Here is a 15,067-nt window from a genome sequence, read left to right on the forward strand (position 1 = left end):
GATAAGCTGGGTGCTTTTTCACACTTAAAGCACAGGCTCTAGCAACTATATTAGATGAGTCTTCAGTAATTGGCGTGGATAAATGAGCTTAAAAAAGTGAAGCCGGGGAAATCAGCAAATACTTAAAAAGAAAACTAGAAAAATAGACCAGAACAGAGCAAAGAACTAATGTAAGTGAGGTGATAATTCTTGGAAATGTATACAATATATACATAGAGGTATGTATAGGCTACTAAGAGCTGTTCTATTGTAATGACAATCTAAAGATTTTGATCCTTGAGAAATAATCTTATCAAAGTGAAATGTACTTGAAACCTTAACTCATGTTGTGTGTGTGTGTGTGTGTGTGTGTGCGTGCGTGCGCGCCCGTCTGTCCGTCTGTCCGTCTGTCCGTCCGTCCGTCCGTCCGTCCGTCCGTCCTCAGGATTGTGTCCTCTCTGGAGGCTGAGGCCAGCGCACTGAGTAGTGTAGCCAGCAGCCAAGACTCCCTCCACAAGCAGCCGAAGAAAAAGGGCATCAAATCCTCTATCGGACGGCTTTTTGGCAAGAAGGAGAAGGGCAGAATGGCACATCTGGCACACAGACATGTCATGGTAGATCCACAAGGTGGGCACTGGAGACATGTTTCAACAATACTCATATTTCAAATAATACCTTATTTGCATAGTTTAGATTCATTGTAAAAACAACCCCACATTTATGTTGTTGGGAGAATGCTAAAAATGGTTCTTTGAGTTAATTCAATGGGGCACTAAAGCGCTTCTGAAACTGGTATAACTGATTATATGTATAACAATATAATACAATAGTAATACAACATGATAATAATGCACTGTAAGATCATGTTTATGCATACTTAGACTAGATGCTTCTACACTCAGCTGAAAAAAACTCATCAAATGTCATATCAGTTGTGACCGACATTGACTGAATTATATGTAATTCTTAATTTAAAAGAGAGATCATAATGGCCTGGTATACCAGCAAAGATTGAAGTATTTGATTAATGTTGTGAAATTATTGTTTAAAATCCCCCAAAAATTAACAATAGGTTATCAGAATTAAAATTCTATAATTACCTGTTGAACTCACCTTAACACCACCTAAATCCTAACAGCTCATAAAGGGGTGATGTAACCATGTTAAACAGAGGCAAATACAGGCACTTATGAGAACATTTTAGTATTTATTTATTTTGTATCATACAGAATCAGGTTGTATTCACTGATATCCTCTTCTTCTCTCAGCGACCATGATGGACCCAGACATGGCGGGCCAGGACATGGGGGTGGGCAAGCTGGGAACTCAGGCTGAGAAGGACCGCAGGTTGAAAAAGAAGTAAGCTTTGTCCACAGAACCGCATCACTAGTCACCCAAGCACACATCCAAATAGTCCATTAGTAGGATCTACGTATTCACAGCCAGCAGTGTCCATTTAATATATCTGCTTGTACAAATGGCCTTATTAAGTTCATAGTCATATTTTAACAGAAGCTTTGTGTTTGGAAGTCATCTAGCTGTATGTTTTTAGACCTTTTCATTGCTACATTACAGTATATATAGTCCAATCTGACCTTTGACACACAGACAGAGGCTAATACACCCACCTCCTGTGTTTACCTCAAGCTCTCTCCCTCTATGAAAGCACGGCTGTACTGTATATGCAATATCATAACCCACACTGAGGGCAGGATCGATAGAAAGCAGAAGCTGGAGCAGAGATCAGCATCACTGTATTCAGACACGGAGCCAAAGTCAGACTATTGATCCGGGCGAAAACCCAATTAATCTCACAAAGCTACTTTGTCAATTTGGAAGTTATAGACGGCTTTCCCAACAAACCGCCCATAAATTACTCTCACAGTCAGATCTGGTGTGTTCTGCCCTGCAGGAAAAGGGGGAAACCACTCGCAAATGTTTCAGCAGGACTTTTGCAGAATCTGTGTGTGTGTGTGTGTGTGTGTGTGTGTGTGTGTGTGTGTGTGCGCGCGCATTTGCCATGCCCCAGTGCCAAATGATGAATGTCACTTGCTCGAAGTGTACATTGAGTTGTCATGACAAATAACTTTGCCTCCCATATAGTCAATAGAGAGTGTTGTATGTTGACAAATGTGTTGTTTTTCTTCCACTGCACTGACTTCTTCATAGCAGTGTCCGGGATTAAGGCCACACCACCACCTTGCATCTTGGTGCCTCCTCCTCCACACTGCATGCCATTGAGCTGCCTGCACTATTTCCATTTCAGCATCTTGATCGATCAATACCACTGTGGTTCTCATTGTTGGGTGTGTTTCTTATTCTTATTTTGTTTTCTTCGAGAGGTAACGACAAGTATCTGAATGTAACTGAGCATTTGAATGTAAGGCCATGGAGGGGGTCTTGCTGTGTTTCAGTGCATTTTCTCATTTCCTCTGCTGCACGAGATGTGGTCAGAACTGCATTGTAGAAGATTACTTTTGGGACCGGTCTACAGATGCTCCTGTAAACGAATGTCCTCCATTGTGATGTGTGTGTGTGTGTGTGTGTGTGTGTGTGAGAGAGAGCGCGCACGTGTTTGTTTGCAGCCGTATCGTTAATTGCCTATTAACTCATTAACATTTTTTGTACTTTTGTCTCCCCGTCGCTCTCTCTCTTTCTCTCCCTTCTTTGCTCTCTGATTCTCTCCTCTCTTACCCTTCCTCTCCCTCTCATCACCCTCTGACTCTAACAAAGCGGGTAAGTTGCGAGGATGTATATCTGAACCTCCTGGATATGACCATTGTCTCAGCCATATTGCCCTGTCTGCCATCTCTCCTGTCTGTCCGCCATCCGTCCACTCCCGAAAGACCAGTGCCAAAGCTGACGTCTCTTATCTATCGATGTATCTCTCTATCCTTCATGGCTGTTAACAACGGCTTTGCGTTCTTTCTTTCTTTTTGTCATTTACCATCTGAAGACGTTTCTTCCCCCCTTTTTACAGTTCAATGGCAGCTGCATCCATGGCTGGACAGAGAATGTGCCGCCGCTAAAACTGGGGCCCAATTTTTATACCCAGAATGTCTTCCTCTCCTTATATGTGTCTCTATCTATTTGTGTGAAATAACCAGCTGTAATATCTGGTTATGGGAATGTCAAATGTTCTTTTTGTTTGTATGATTTGTCATAACTGTTTCCTTACTTCCCTTTCCCCAGCTATGTTCAGTGGATGTATTTCTCCATGCATTAGACCTGACCTGAACATAAAACGTGCTGGATAGATAAGACAGTGAATGTACCTGGTTGTGTTTGGACAAACACATTTCCTCTATCACCTGTAGGCCTTTGTATTCCATGTATTCTGTGTTTAAGTGCCCTTTCACTGTACTGAGGCCTTCAACGCTCTGAGTGCTACATGTATCATGTTTATTACTAAGCCCACTCTTTCCATTTTTCAAAGTTCTTTGACAACACACTCAGGGAATGTGTTGTTGAGTTTTTTTATTATGAAATGTGTTCAACAAATTGAATAAGAACTGCATTGTTTTTGGCGTGTGAGTATGAGTGCGTTCCCTGGTCCCGTTTGTCGGGCATTTTTAGGCTATTTATAAGTTGTCCGAGTCTGGTTGAGAGTAGAAGGATTCAGCACAATACAAATAGCTCTGTGCATGACAGACCAAGAGCACGTATTCACTGCTCTTTGTCGATAAGGTGCAAATGACATTGCTCTGAGTAATTCGGCAACGGCAAGTGAGGCAAAACAAAAGCTCTCTTAGGTTACCGTAAGACATTACATGGAGGGCAGCCCAGACATTGTGAAGAAAAGTTACTTTTAAAAATACCCTGCTGCATGACTCCAAAAGTGCATTAACACAAGTATCAGTGTGAAAACAATCTCTCTCAGCAGAATACATTAGGAGTGGCTGAACTGGGATGAATTGGGCAAATGTGCTTAGATTAGCAATGCAGTGTCCAGGTTCACTGCAGCACAGTGCCTACCAGGTGTATGTGTATGAGTGTGTTGTATTTGCTCTCATAAGACACATACAGTACCTCCACCAAGGACTTACAATCCTCTAAATGTGTTATTTTAATCAAATATTTACACATTTTCAATTTGCATCTGGATTAAAATACGCAGTTGGAGACTGGAATAAGGAATATTGCAACTCTGTGCAAAGATTCATTGTGCCAAATTAAGTGAGTCAGATTGACCACTGAGTTATAGGTATTTCAATTGGTTATGTTGCTGTAACGCCCCATAAATACACTATGCAATAAAATTTCACAGGTTTCCTCAGAGTTGAAATATGCACCTATCATCTTAATTTGGTTGCAAATGCGGCGCCTCATGCGTTTCACAGTAGTGTCTACGAAGCTGATTCCAAATAGGCCATACCTACAAGTAGCAGGCAACACCTAGTATTGTTTTTCTGGGTCACCCAAGTATGTGACGTAGCTTTCGACCGTATTACGCAGTTACGCAGATGGTAATGCTTAAACATTGACTTTGAGCCACGTTTGGGGAAAACGTTAAATATTTGTAGCAGTGGTGGGGAAAAAGTGCATCAAAATGACCATGTGGTGGCTCTAATATCCACACCAAAAAACAATCGCTTGTTTCTTGGCCAATGGCCTTAACACCCACCTAATGTCATCAAAATGTGTTAAGTAGTTAAGATATCTTGCTAAAGAAACCCTAAAAAGCATACAAGGCAAATAAATTTGGGCACACAGAGCTGGTTCTACTTTCTACTAGCAGTGAATTTAAGATTATAAATACTGTAGGTGTATGACAGGGAGAGTGTTAATATCAGGATTAGGGATTTGGGAATGAATTCATTCAGTGAATGCCCTCATAAATGCAGTAATACAAAGCCTGTGAGTGTGTGTGTGAGTGAGTGTAGCTACAGTTGTGTGCTTGTCTGCGCCACTCTCTGGCAACACAGAGATGAATGATAAAACGCTGCTCTTTTCAACACGCTTAGTGTACAGGCTGGACTAGGAGATAAAATGTGTTTGAGTACTCTCCTCTCATGTATTATACACACACACACAAACACAATCCTGCGCGCGCACACACGCACGCAGACACGACACTGTGACTGTAGGGATTTGTGAAAAGCAGTGTGCCGGAGTGCGGATGAGAGAGAGTTTAAGAGGGTGTGGTGTTGTATCAGAGTGAAAATGTGTGTTTATTATGATGTACAAGTACACGTGTTCATACAAGGTCTCCTCTGTCCCCGCCCTCAGACACGAGCTATTGGAGGAGGCCAGGAGAAAGGGTTTACCTTTCGCCCAATGGGATGGCCCAACAGTTGTAGCCTGGCTGGAGGTAAGTAGTCACATTTTTTTGTTGGTTGATCTCTATCAGGTGATTTTCATTTGCAAATGTATTCAATTGCAAGGTACTGAAAGTGTGTATAAAGACCCAAGAGCTTTACTTTTATAACTCAGAAGCTTCCTGTTGATTGGCCCACAGTATACCATGTTTGTCTTCAAATAACATGCAAAATATTGCATAGAATTCAGACTAAACTCATTCAAAGTCCCATTTCCCTTAATATTAATCATGCATGAGTGTCATGTGTTCTCTCTAAGACATAAAAGGCACTGGTCTTCTGTTTGACATCAAACATTCACTGCAACACATCTTTGACTTGATGAAATAAGCTTTTCAATATACAGTCATTGTAATGTGTTTATATTATTGGTTTGCTTAGATCCATTATGAGGATTTTTTATTAGGCTATGACCCCAATTCCAATTTATGATAAATAATTTGCAGATGAATTAATGTAGTGAATCACTCACTCAGTTCCTCTGACTGATATTTTTGGACTAACTGAGCACATTGGATTAAACAGTAGAAAAAGATGAACTATAGAAACTCTACTGCCCTCTGATGTTCACTGGATGACCTACAGCCACCAGCCAATTCAGGACTCCCCAACCTCAGACCACAATGTTCCAATTTATTGGGGGCTGATACTTGCTGATAATTATTGAGCTGCTGATATGGCGGCATTTTGTGCTCACGTTACATATCAAATTCTTGGCAAGATGGAAAATCCTGTGTAACTGCATGTTGACTATCAAGGGACATAATTCTCTGCTTAAACCCAGGATGCTGACGAAAATGCAATAACTCCTTTGTGCTCCTTTGTCTCCTCTGTGTTGTTAAGCTGTGGTTGGGAATGCCGGCCTGGTACGTGGCGGCGTGTCGCGCCAACGTGAAGAGTGGAGCCATCATGTCGGCCCTCTCTGACACCGAGATCCAGAGGGAGATCGGTATCAGTAACCCTCTGCACCGCCTCAAACTTCGCCTGGCCATCCAGGAAATGGTCTCCCTCACCAGCCCCTCTGCACCGCCCACCTCCAGAACCGTGAGTTGTACAGAAAATATGGGAACATGGACGCAGACTAGAGTTTTAGTCGTACAAACATTTGTTGGAGACGGAGCTGATCAGGAGGAAGAAGTAATCTCATAATTTTGTGGAGTAGAAATGGAATAAAAGGGTTAAAACGATTTAAATATTTAAATTTTTTTAGGAACTACACTTATTTCTTGCTGAAAATTAGATAAGATCAATACACCTATAACTTCTGTCTGTTCATTATGAAGCTGGAATAACTGTGAACTGACTTACCTTTGTTAGCATGCTAGCCATGCCAAACTTACATTTTTGTTAAAGGGACATTTTGGGAAATTTGCTTATTCGCTTTCTCATGGATGGATGGATGGATCCATCCATCCATCCATCCATCCATCCATCCTCCAATATGAAGCAGGAGCACGCAGCCTCTTAGCTTAGCATAAAGACTGAAAACAGGGGGAAACAACTAGCCTGGCTAGTTCTGGTTTTACGGGCTTCCAGTATTTAAGCTAAGCTTACAGGCTGCTGGTTCCTGCTTCATATAACAATAACATCAATCTCATCTATCTATCAGCAAGAAAGCGAATAAGCAAATTTTCCAAAATGTCCCTTCAACAAAAATTTATGTTTGGCAAGGCTAGCATGCTAACCTAGGCAAGTCCGTACGGCTGGATCATTTCTTTCAATTAAAAGCAAGAGCGTTAACCCCCCCCCCCTTACTCCCGACCTGTTTACCTTGACTTCATTCTGCTGTTATTTAGGCAGAATTACTTTATGACTAATATAATGGCATCATTTCTGCCTCCAGATCAGCTCTGACAAATGTTTGTATGACTGATTGTCCTCTCTGCTTACATGTACAATGCCTCCAGACATGAGTGACACGTGTGTTGGCGGGTGACAACAGCCAAAATTATTAGCGAACAAGAGCCGTTACGATCACACCCAGCACATTATAAATCCAATCCAGTCTTTGTCAAAAGTAAGTGAGTATTACAGTGGGAGTCAGTGATGGCCCCCAGTTAGCTCTCCAGTTATTCCACACCACAGTTGCTTTCGTAGCTCCCTGTTGTCATGGTAATTGCATACGGTCTCTAAGGACTCTGCTGCTCCTTAACGATAGTGACTGTTCACACTGCAGAGCAAGGAATAATGTGCTTAATTCTGAACGTCCATATATCATACAAACATGAGAAGTTATATAAACCCAGTTGAGAATATTAATTTGTGTTTTTAGTCTCTACACAATATTATCTATGCATGCCAGAGTCATAACTCATGAGCTCTTGCACTTTTCCTGTCTTCTCCTATTGTAAAATAACACTAGCAGTACTATTTTATGCTCCCCCTCATTCCCCATTTACCTCACCCTATCATCTACCACTAAGCTCCACTTCCACACCTCATAAAACTTTGATTATAGAGCATGCAACTCCACACATCCAATCACAAACTCCCCCCTTAACTGTGACACACTTAACAAAACTCCACACTTAAAAGAGGGGAGTTAATTGACCTTGTATATATGGTTTGGCATGTATGTTGTGCAGAAAATTGAGGGAGGGGAAGGAATTGGTCACTTTACTGACGCTGTTACAACTGGATCCCCCTCGAACATGCAGTGAAGGAGTGCTCCACTGAGACTGCAGAACAATCACTGCTGCTCCAACGGTGCAGAATAAAGGGTTGAGTCACACAAATTACATAAAACATAATTTCAGTTACTTCAAGTTTTTGTTAGAGATAGTTTTGGATTCATCTGTGCTGAGATTTCTGCCTTCACCCTAATAGGGTCCAGTGTCAACAGCTTTGATTGGGACTACTTTCTACTGAAGAAATAGTCCCCATTAAAATACTGGCCGCATGTTTTGTGGATTAAATACACTAGAGAGAAGTGCTTTTCTGTAAATTGAGTGAATCAACCTTTTACTAGTAAGAATATAGATTGAGAGGAATGAGTAATGGGTGCTGTATTTGTCTGTTGGTGTTAATAGTACTAATTGAGTTGGTCTTCCTTGTTGTGCATGGCAACTGTCTGTTTTTTGTGGTACATGTACTGTATGCCGAAACTGGGATGTTCTGTGCTGTTCTGTACTGTGTTGTGTTTTTGTCCTCTTCATATGCCCTTTGACCCCTGGCGGGTTTGGGGCCAGTTCATGATCTGACTGTGATGCTATAACACTATTGGCTTACAGTGGTGCTGCTCTTCTTCTTTAACACTGCTTGCCCCTCCTACCGGACCTCTACTACCAACCCTGTTGCTGCTGCTCTGTCTCTTGGGCTCTGCCCCTTGTAGCCTTCAGGCAATGTATGGCTGACCCATGAGGAGATGGAGACCATGGCAGCCCCTTCCAAAACGGTCAGTCCCCTTGTGTCCTTCACCGTTGCCCGTTTCTTTCTCTGTCAGTCATGTGTGTCTGGGGAGTGACAGTGGATGTCGGAGGGATTGAATGAGGAGAGACCTGGGTGGTGACTGATGGAGCAGGCATGCTAATTTCCTGATCTGTGAGCCTCTTATCAACACTCATTTTAAACTGCATTTTAGTCGGAGGAGCCTCTGTCAGTGATATACAAAGTAGTGTTTGGCCTGAGGCCTTTTGCTGCTGATGATGGCTCAGTGAAGGTGTGTGTCAATTTTTGCTGTCGTTTGACTCAGTTCATCTCCATTATGAAAGGTCATGAATCATCAGGGCTAGACGGTTTGTTTCTGTGTTAATGTTACTAAAACACCACCCAAAACTCACCACACACCAGATCTCTAAAAGTCATTTTATTTCATTTGGCTTCTTCAGGTCTGCAGTGCACATCAGTGGATGTTAAATGTAGCATTTGTATCCAAAAGAACTCTTATCTCACGCAGAAATGAAGAAAAAACTTCCAGAGATCTGAGATTTGAGCTTCTCCATCAGTCAGACATTTTCAAGCTGTGTATTTGTGGCCATATAGTAGATTTTTCAATTATGTGCCATGGAAGGAAAGTAATACATTGTGACCATCACATTTTAATTAGTAGAATCAATAACTGGATTGTAAATCCATCACTACCTTCCCCTTATAGCAATACAAAATCATGTTCATTATACAGGAGTCTTTACAGAAAGAATACAGGCTATTACCTCATTCTAATGCATTAATCTAAAGCTAATGCTCCCCTTGTCAAAATAAAAACAAACATACATCACACCCGTGGCCCGGGTTAGCTCAGTTGGTAGAGCAGGCGCATTGCAGCCCCGGGTTCGACTCCAACCTGGGGCCCTTTGCTGCATGTCGTCCCCCCCCCCCTCTCTCCCCTTTCATGTCTTCATCTGTCCTGTGAAATTAAAGGCCTAAATTGCCCCCCAAAAAAACCAAAAACATACATCACACCCGATGTGCCTTATCTCCTATCTGGCTTCAGGACTTACAAAGCTAAAAGCCAATCTTATAACATTTTTGGGACAGCATTTTGACCCATTAGTAACCTATTTCCAAATGCGAACTGTCAGGCCAGGCCACATCTGAGGGCGAAAGAAAATATCCCTCTAGAGACCAATTCTCGTGCCATTTAGGTCTGAGCTTTCTTCCATTTTAACTTGCTCAGCAGTAACTCCCTCAAGCCTTTTACCATGTCTTAAAAGCACCTTGTCGTTAGTCAAGCTTTGTGAAAATGTAGCAGCGGTTGGTAAGAAGAAACTTTCTTCCTTCATCTTGCTTTTTCTTTGATGCAGGAGCACTACGACCAAACCATTGCTTAAATTGTCTGATTGTTCCCTTGTTCATTCAGCTGCACTCATGCACTGTTATGAGTTGAGTTTTAGCATTTTAAGGGACATTTGGATGCAGCTGCAGGATTTGTTATAGAAAAATGTGGGCCTTCATTTCCTGTCTTAAGTATACTTTTTTCTTGTCCTTGTTTCAATCAGAAGTCCGATTCAGAAGAGGGCAGCTGGGCACAGGTAAGGGGAAACCTTGCTGTCTGTCCATTTATAACATTTGTTACAAATTAGATCTTACAGCCAATATGAACATGTACCCTGTAAAATCAAGTGTGCGCACTTATGTCTTCTCTATCAGACTCTAGCTTATGGCGACATGAACCATGAGTGGATAGGGAATGAGTGGCTGCCCAGTCTAGGACTACCTCAGTATCGCAGCTACTTCATGGAGTGCCTGGTGGACGCGCGCATGCTGGACCACCTAACCAAGAAGGACCTTAGGGTGCACCTCAAAATGGTGGACAGTTTCCACAGGTACTGGACTCAGCTCATCTGTCAGCAGACAGAATCAATCATAGATATTCATAAAATCCCCGCAACCTATTTTTTAATTTTTTTTTTAGATGGGATAGTTTTCATTGAGTTTCAGTAACTCTTTCTGTTATGGATGTTTAGGGTGTGTGTGTGTGTGTGTGTGTGTGTGTGCAAATGGATGACAAAAACTTTTTTCCCATCACATGTCTGTGTATATGTGTGATTTTCTAACACCAGAACAAGTTTACAGTATGGAATCATGGGTCTGAAGAAGCTCAACTATGACAGGAAGGAATTGGAGAGACGCAGGGAGCATAGCCAGCACGAAATGAGAGGCAAGTGTACCCAAAATAAAAAAACAATCATCATAACAAAGCAAAAACAAGATGCTACGAATAAATAAATAGAGATCAAGCTTTAACATGAGATTTATGTACGTGTGTGTGTGTGTGTGTGCGTGCGTGCGCAGATGTACTGGTGTGGAGTAATGAGCGGGTCATCCGCTGGGTGCAGAGCATAGGCCTGAGAGACTACGCCAACATCCTGCTAGAGAGCGGTGTGCATGGAGCTCTGGTCGCCTTGGATGACAACTTTGACTATAGCAGTTTGGCGCTACTCCTCCAGATCCCCAACCAAAACACTCAGGTACTGCAGCTGCGCACACACTTGCCTTGATCAGACTGTTAATACAATGATAGGTACATTTTATTTTGCAACTCAGACAAAACTGTTTTGAATTCAAACTGAGGTTAGACCAATGTTTTGCCAAACATCTGATGTCCATCAGCAATGTTTAGTCTGAATATCACTTCATAGCTTTTCCACACTGCATACGGAAACACCTCATTGTGAGATGAACATATTTTTAACTTTTTGTATGGCATCGTCAAGCCAAATTTATAGGGGCTAAATATGGGCACGAATATTGTCTTTGACCAGCTTCAGTCCAAAAGTAGAGCTATGTCAGTATCAGCCTTCAAAAAAGCTGGTCGAATTTAAATCAGAACATGCAGATTTGCCAACTGTCACTCTGGCAGGTTGCCCTGTGAATTTTCACTGCTCATCTCATCTACACTCAGGTAAAATGGATATGCAGCGCGAATAACGTAATGTGTCAGCTGCCTCCGTTACCATTCTGCTAAAAATAGCTGGCTTTGTGGAAATCAGAATGTGTTGGGTTTTTTTCCTCCCCCTCAGGCACGACAGATTCTGGAGCGAGAGTACAATAATATGCTGGCGCTGGGCACCGACAGGAGACTGGATGAGGTGAGCTCAACTGTTAACCACAAGACTGACCTCACACTGCTGTGAGGGGAAATGTCATGACTGACAAAGCTGGTTAGTCATCACTTGCAACAATAACACTTTTAAACATAATTAGTTAGCTCACTGTCACAATATCTTTAATTCTGGTTTTTATTTTGTTTGTAAATCAGACCAGTTAAATGAAGCTGCCCCCATGCACTGAAAGCATAAACTATATTTTTAAATGGCTCAGACTGAAAGATTGTGATTACTATCTATTCATGATAAGCACTTTCACATGCAATAGCCAGTACAATAGTTGTACATATGTTTTGTTCAGATTTAAAGATGCAGAAGTCCTATTCCAAGAATGTTGCTTATCCCTTACGGTGACCTAAATTTCCCAGTATCCCAAAATTGACAAATAGACAAAGTCAACCTTATCACAGCTAACGTCAACAATGCTGCACACTCAAAGCAAGACGAGCAAGATTTTTTTTTTTTTAATGCAGTGGTCCTTGTTGGACACTTTTTACTTTCACTTCCAATCACTTAGGCCTTTTACATTAGTGGTTTTATTTATTTTTCATTTCATTAGTCATCTTACCCCTGAAGTAATAACATATAAACACAGAAATCAATAACTTTTCTTTCTTTAAAACCCTATCACTTTGAGTGAGGCCAATTTTAAAGTGAAGTGTTTTCCTACATGATTTATGGGCTGTTATTATCGACTGTATATTTACCCTTTGTGCCTAAGAAAACGTGAACGATATCTATCTGTCCATCAGTGTGAAGACAAAGACTTCCGAGGTCCATCGTGGAGGAGGCAGTTCCCGCCCAGAGACGTTCACGGTATAAGTATGATGCCCGGATCAGCGGAGACACTCCCTGCTGGATTCCGTCTCACCGCCACGTCTGGTCACTCCCGAAGATTGCCCCCCGAGGGTGAGTGCCTGTCCCTGCACCTTAATTCATCCACTTGCAGATTGTTATTTCAGTACTTGGTGTTATTGTTATAGTGCATGACATTTGTTAGAGGTGGATATTTTCTGAAAAGTGGCTTCCAAAGGCAGCTACAAAGCAAAGGTTAAATCCACCTGTTGCACACCACACCTGAGCGCAGGAGTAGCTGCTCCTTGCTGTGTTGTGACTCTGTCTCTTGTTCTCTCTGACTCTGTGATGGCTGCTCCGCAGTCCTCTATGAGGCGCTGGATGACAGTCCTGACGACATGTATTTGGATTGGTTTCAAGGTCAGCTATGCCCCACTGAGGGTTCTGGGCTTGTTGGCCCTGCGTGTCGTATAATTCTACATTAACACCCTCCTCCCCTTCACATGGTCTCTGCCAACCACTGTGCGGCTATATCTCTCCTTTTCTCTGTGGTCTCTCACCTCTTTCTCTACTACTCTTCAATCTCTCTTTGATATCCAACTCCAAGGGTGTCGTTTTGCAAAGTTGCAAAATAGTTGTGTTTAGTCACCCTGGTTGTAAAAGCTAGAGGGCCAAGTTATGGATTAAGACCCATGCTTGCTGGTGGTCTTTGGTGTTTTTTGCCCCCAACATCTCCTCCCAGGCAGCGCGGCAATGGTTATGTTTAGGGTTAGGGTTAGCTGCCTGGAAGGCGCCGTTGGAGGCAAAAAACACCATCGAGCCTTGCTGGTGTAACCCTTGAAGTTACAGTAATTGAGCAGCAAAACAAAAGGTGGCTGAGCAGTGCTATGTAAGTTGGCCTGAATCAGGAGGTTTACATAGGTAACTGGATGTCTCAAGAACTCAAACTGACAGTTTGTGTCATTTGTCATCCCTCTGCTGTTAAAAGAGGACACTGGCTGAAATGGGCTTTTATTAAAGGATTCCGGGTCATTCCAACTTAGTTCTTGTTTTTGTAGTTTCGGTCATCATTTTAATTTGTTCTGATTACAATGTACTCAATGTAATAGTTGTGATCTGGGAACACGGTGACATTGAAAAATCACAGGTTGTTAACAATTAAGCCAGATTCTCTAAACTACTATATTTGGAGGTTAAACTAAAAGTGAGCGCAATGAAAAATGCAAAAACGGCTGACTGCACAGGAAAGTACAGTAATGTCAAAGCTTCCTAGTGCAGGATGTTTACAACATATAGTTTGGATAAAAATGGTAATGTTTGCCTGCATTTTCTCTTCCAAAATAGTACTTCCCAACCGGGGGATTTGTTGGAAACCTGTATTATCGTCTGACTGTTAATGTATTTTGCCCCTTCTTACTTTTTTCTAGCGATGTCGCCGCATTACCACGTCTCAGCAATTTACTTGCTTAAATTCAAAAGGTATTAAGGCCAATTGGAACGATGGTCAAAACTACTAAAATAAGACAAGGTCTACTTAATCACTTGTTGAGCTCTCAGCCACATTTTAAATGTAAAAAAAGTTTCCAAGGCCAATAATGAACAGTAAAGCTCAAATATCAAAGTTGTAATGAACTGGAAATGATCCTTGAAAGGGATGCAGAGTGTATCATGCCACCCGAGGTTGTGATAGACGTCTGGAAATCATCCCACTGCACTGATTTCGGCACGTGTTCTCCTCTAACAAAGTGTTCCCGGTGACACTGAAACAGCCTTCCTGTGTTCCTCTCTCTCTATTCTCTGTGCTCCCTGGTCTGTGACATCCACAATACACTCAAATATTGTTGCTGCTGTTATCCACTCAAAATGAAGACTTCCTTTGAGTGCGTGATACATGGCTTTCTCTTCTGAGGGATGACACTACAAGTAAGCTCTGTTGTGTGAGAAATATGTTTTGCTTGTGATCTCACTTGTACCGTTGAGGACGTCTAAACTTGTGGCACATATTTGGGGTGGTGACCAAGTGGAGGAAGATTTCCTTGTCACTCAATGTAATAACATCAAGGCTTTAATATTTAGACTTAAAGCACTCTCTCTCGCTGTCGCCCCCTACAGTTGGACCGTCTGCAGTGCAGCGGCTGGACAGCTCCACGGTGAGAACCTATTCCTGCTGAGAGGAGGAAGAGGGGGACCTTAAACTGTACACTGTATGTAACACAACACAGACTCTCGCTCTGTTATTGTTTCCCAAGATAAGTGTTTATCTCATCGACTTGGCGAGCCTGTGCTGTGTTTTTGCCAGGTAGCTGTGATAAGGTGATAGGAGACGGCACGGCTAGCAGCGAGCCACCGTCTCGTACTAATGTCTGCTCTTTAATGTTTGTCCAAAAAAGATGAGTCAGTCATGGTCCAAGCTTTAGAGAGCTGCTT

The 15,067-nt window shown here is 42.2% G+C and overlaps 1 protein-coding gene across 1 annotated transcript in view; it reads left to right on the forward strand.

Annotated features, from left to right (window-relative positions):
- Positions 1 to 15,067, forward strand: part of ppfia2 (PTPRF interacting protein alpha 2) — a 53,480-nt gene that overhangs the window by 35,714 nt on the left and 2,699 nt on the right. The window contains exons 17-27 of the mRNA XM_078242536.1: positions 425 to 606; positions 1,248 to 1,338; positions 5,209 to 5,290; positions 6,141 to 6,341; positions 10,235 to 10,267; positions 10,386 to 10,561; positions 10,799 to 10,896; positions 11,031 to 11,206; positions 11,759 to 11,827; positions 12,598 to 12,754; positions 14,753 to 14,790. Of these exons, the coding sequence (XP_078098662.1) occupies positions 425 to 606; positions 1,248 to 1,338; positions 5,209 to 5,290; positions 6,141 to 6,341; positions 10,235 to 10,267; positions 10,386 to 10,561; positions 10,799 to 10,896; positions 11,031 to 11,206; positions 11,759 to 11,827; positions 12,598 to 12,754; positions 14,753 to 14,790 (1,303 nt within the window). The remainder of the gene's footprint in view (positions 1 to 424; positions 607 to 1,247; positions 1,339 to 5,208; positions 5,291 to 6,140; positions 6,342 to 10,234; positions 10,268 to 10,385; positions 10,562 to 10,798; positions 10,897 to 11,030; positions 11,207 to 11,758; positions 11,828 to 12,597; positions 12,755 to 14,752; positions 14,791 to 15,067) is intronic.

Source organism: Sander vitreus, chromosome 23 (assembly GCF_031162955.1).
Source record: "Sander vitreus isolate 19-12246 chromosome 23, sanVit1, whole genome shotgun sequence".
In the NCBI taxonomy this organism is placed as follows: Eukaryota; Metazoa; Chordata; class Actinopteri; order Perciformes; family Percidae; genus Sander; species Sander vitreus.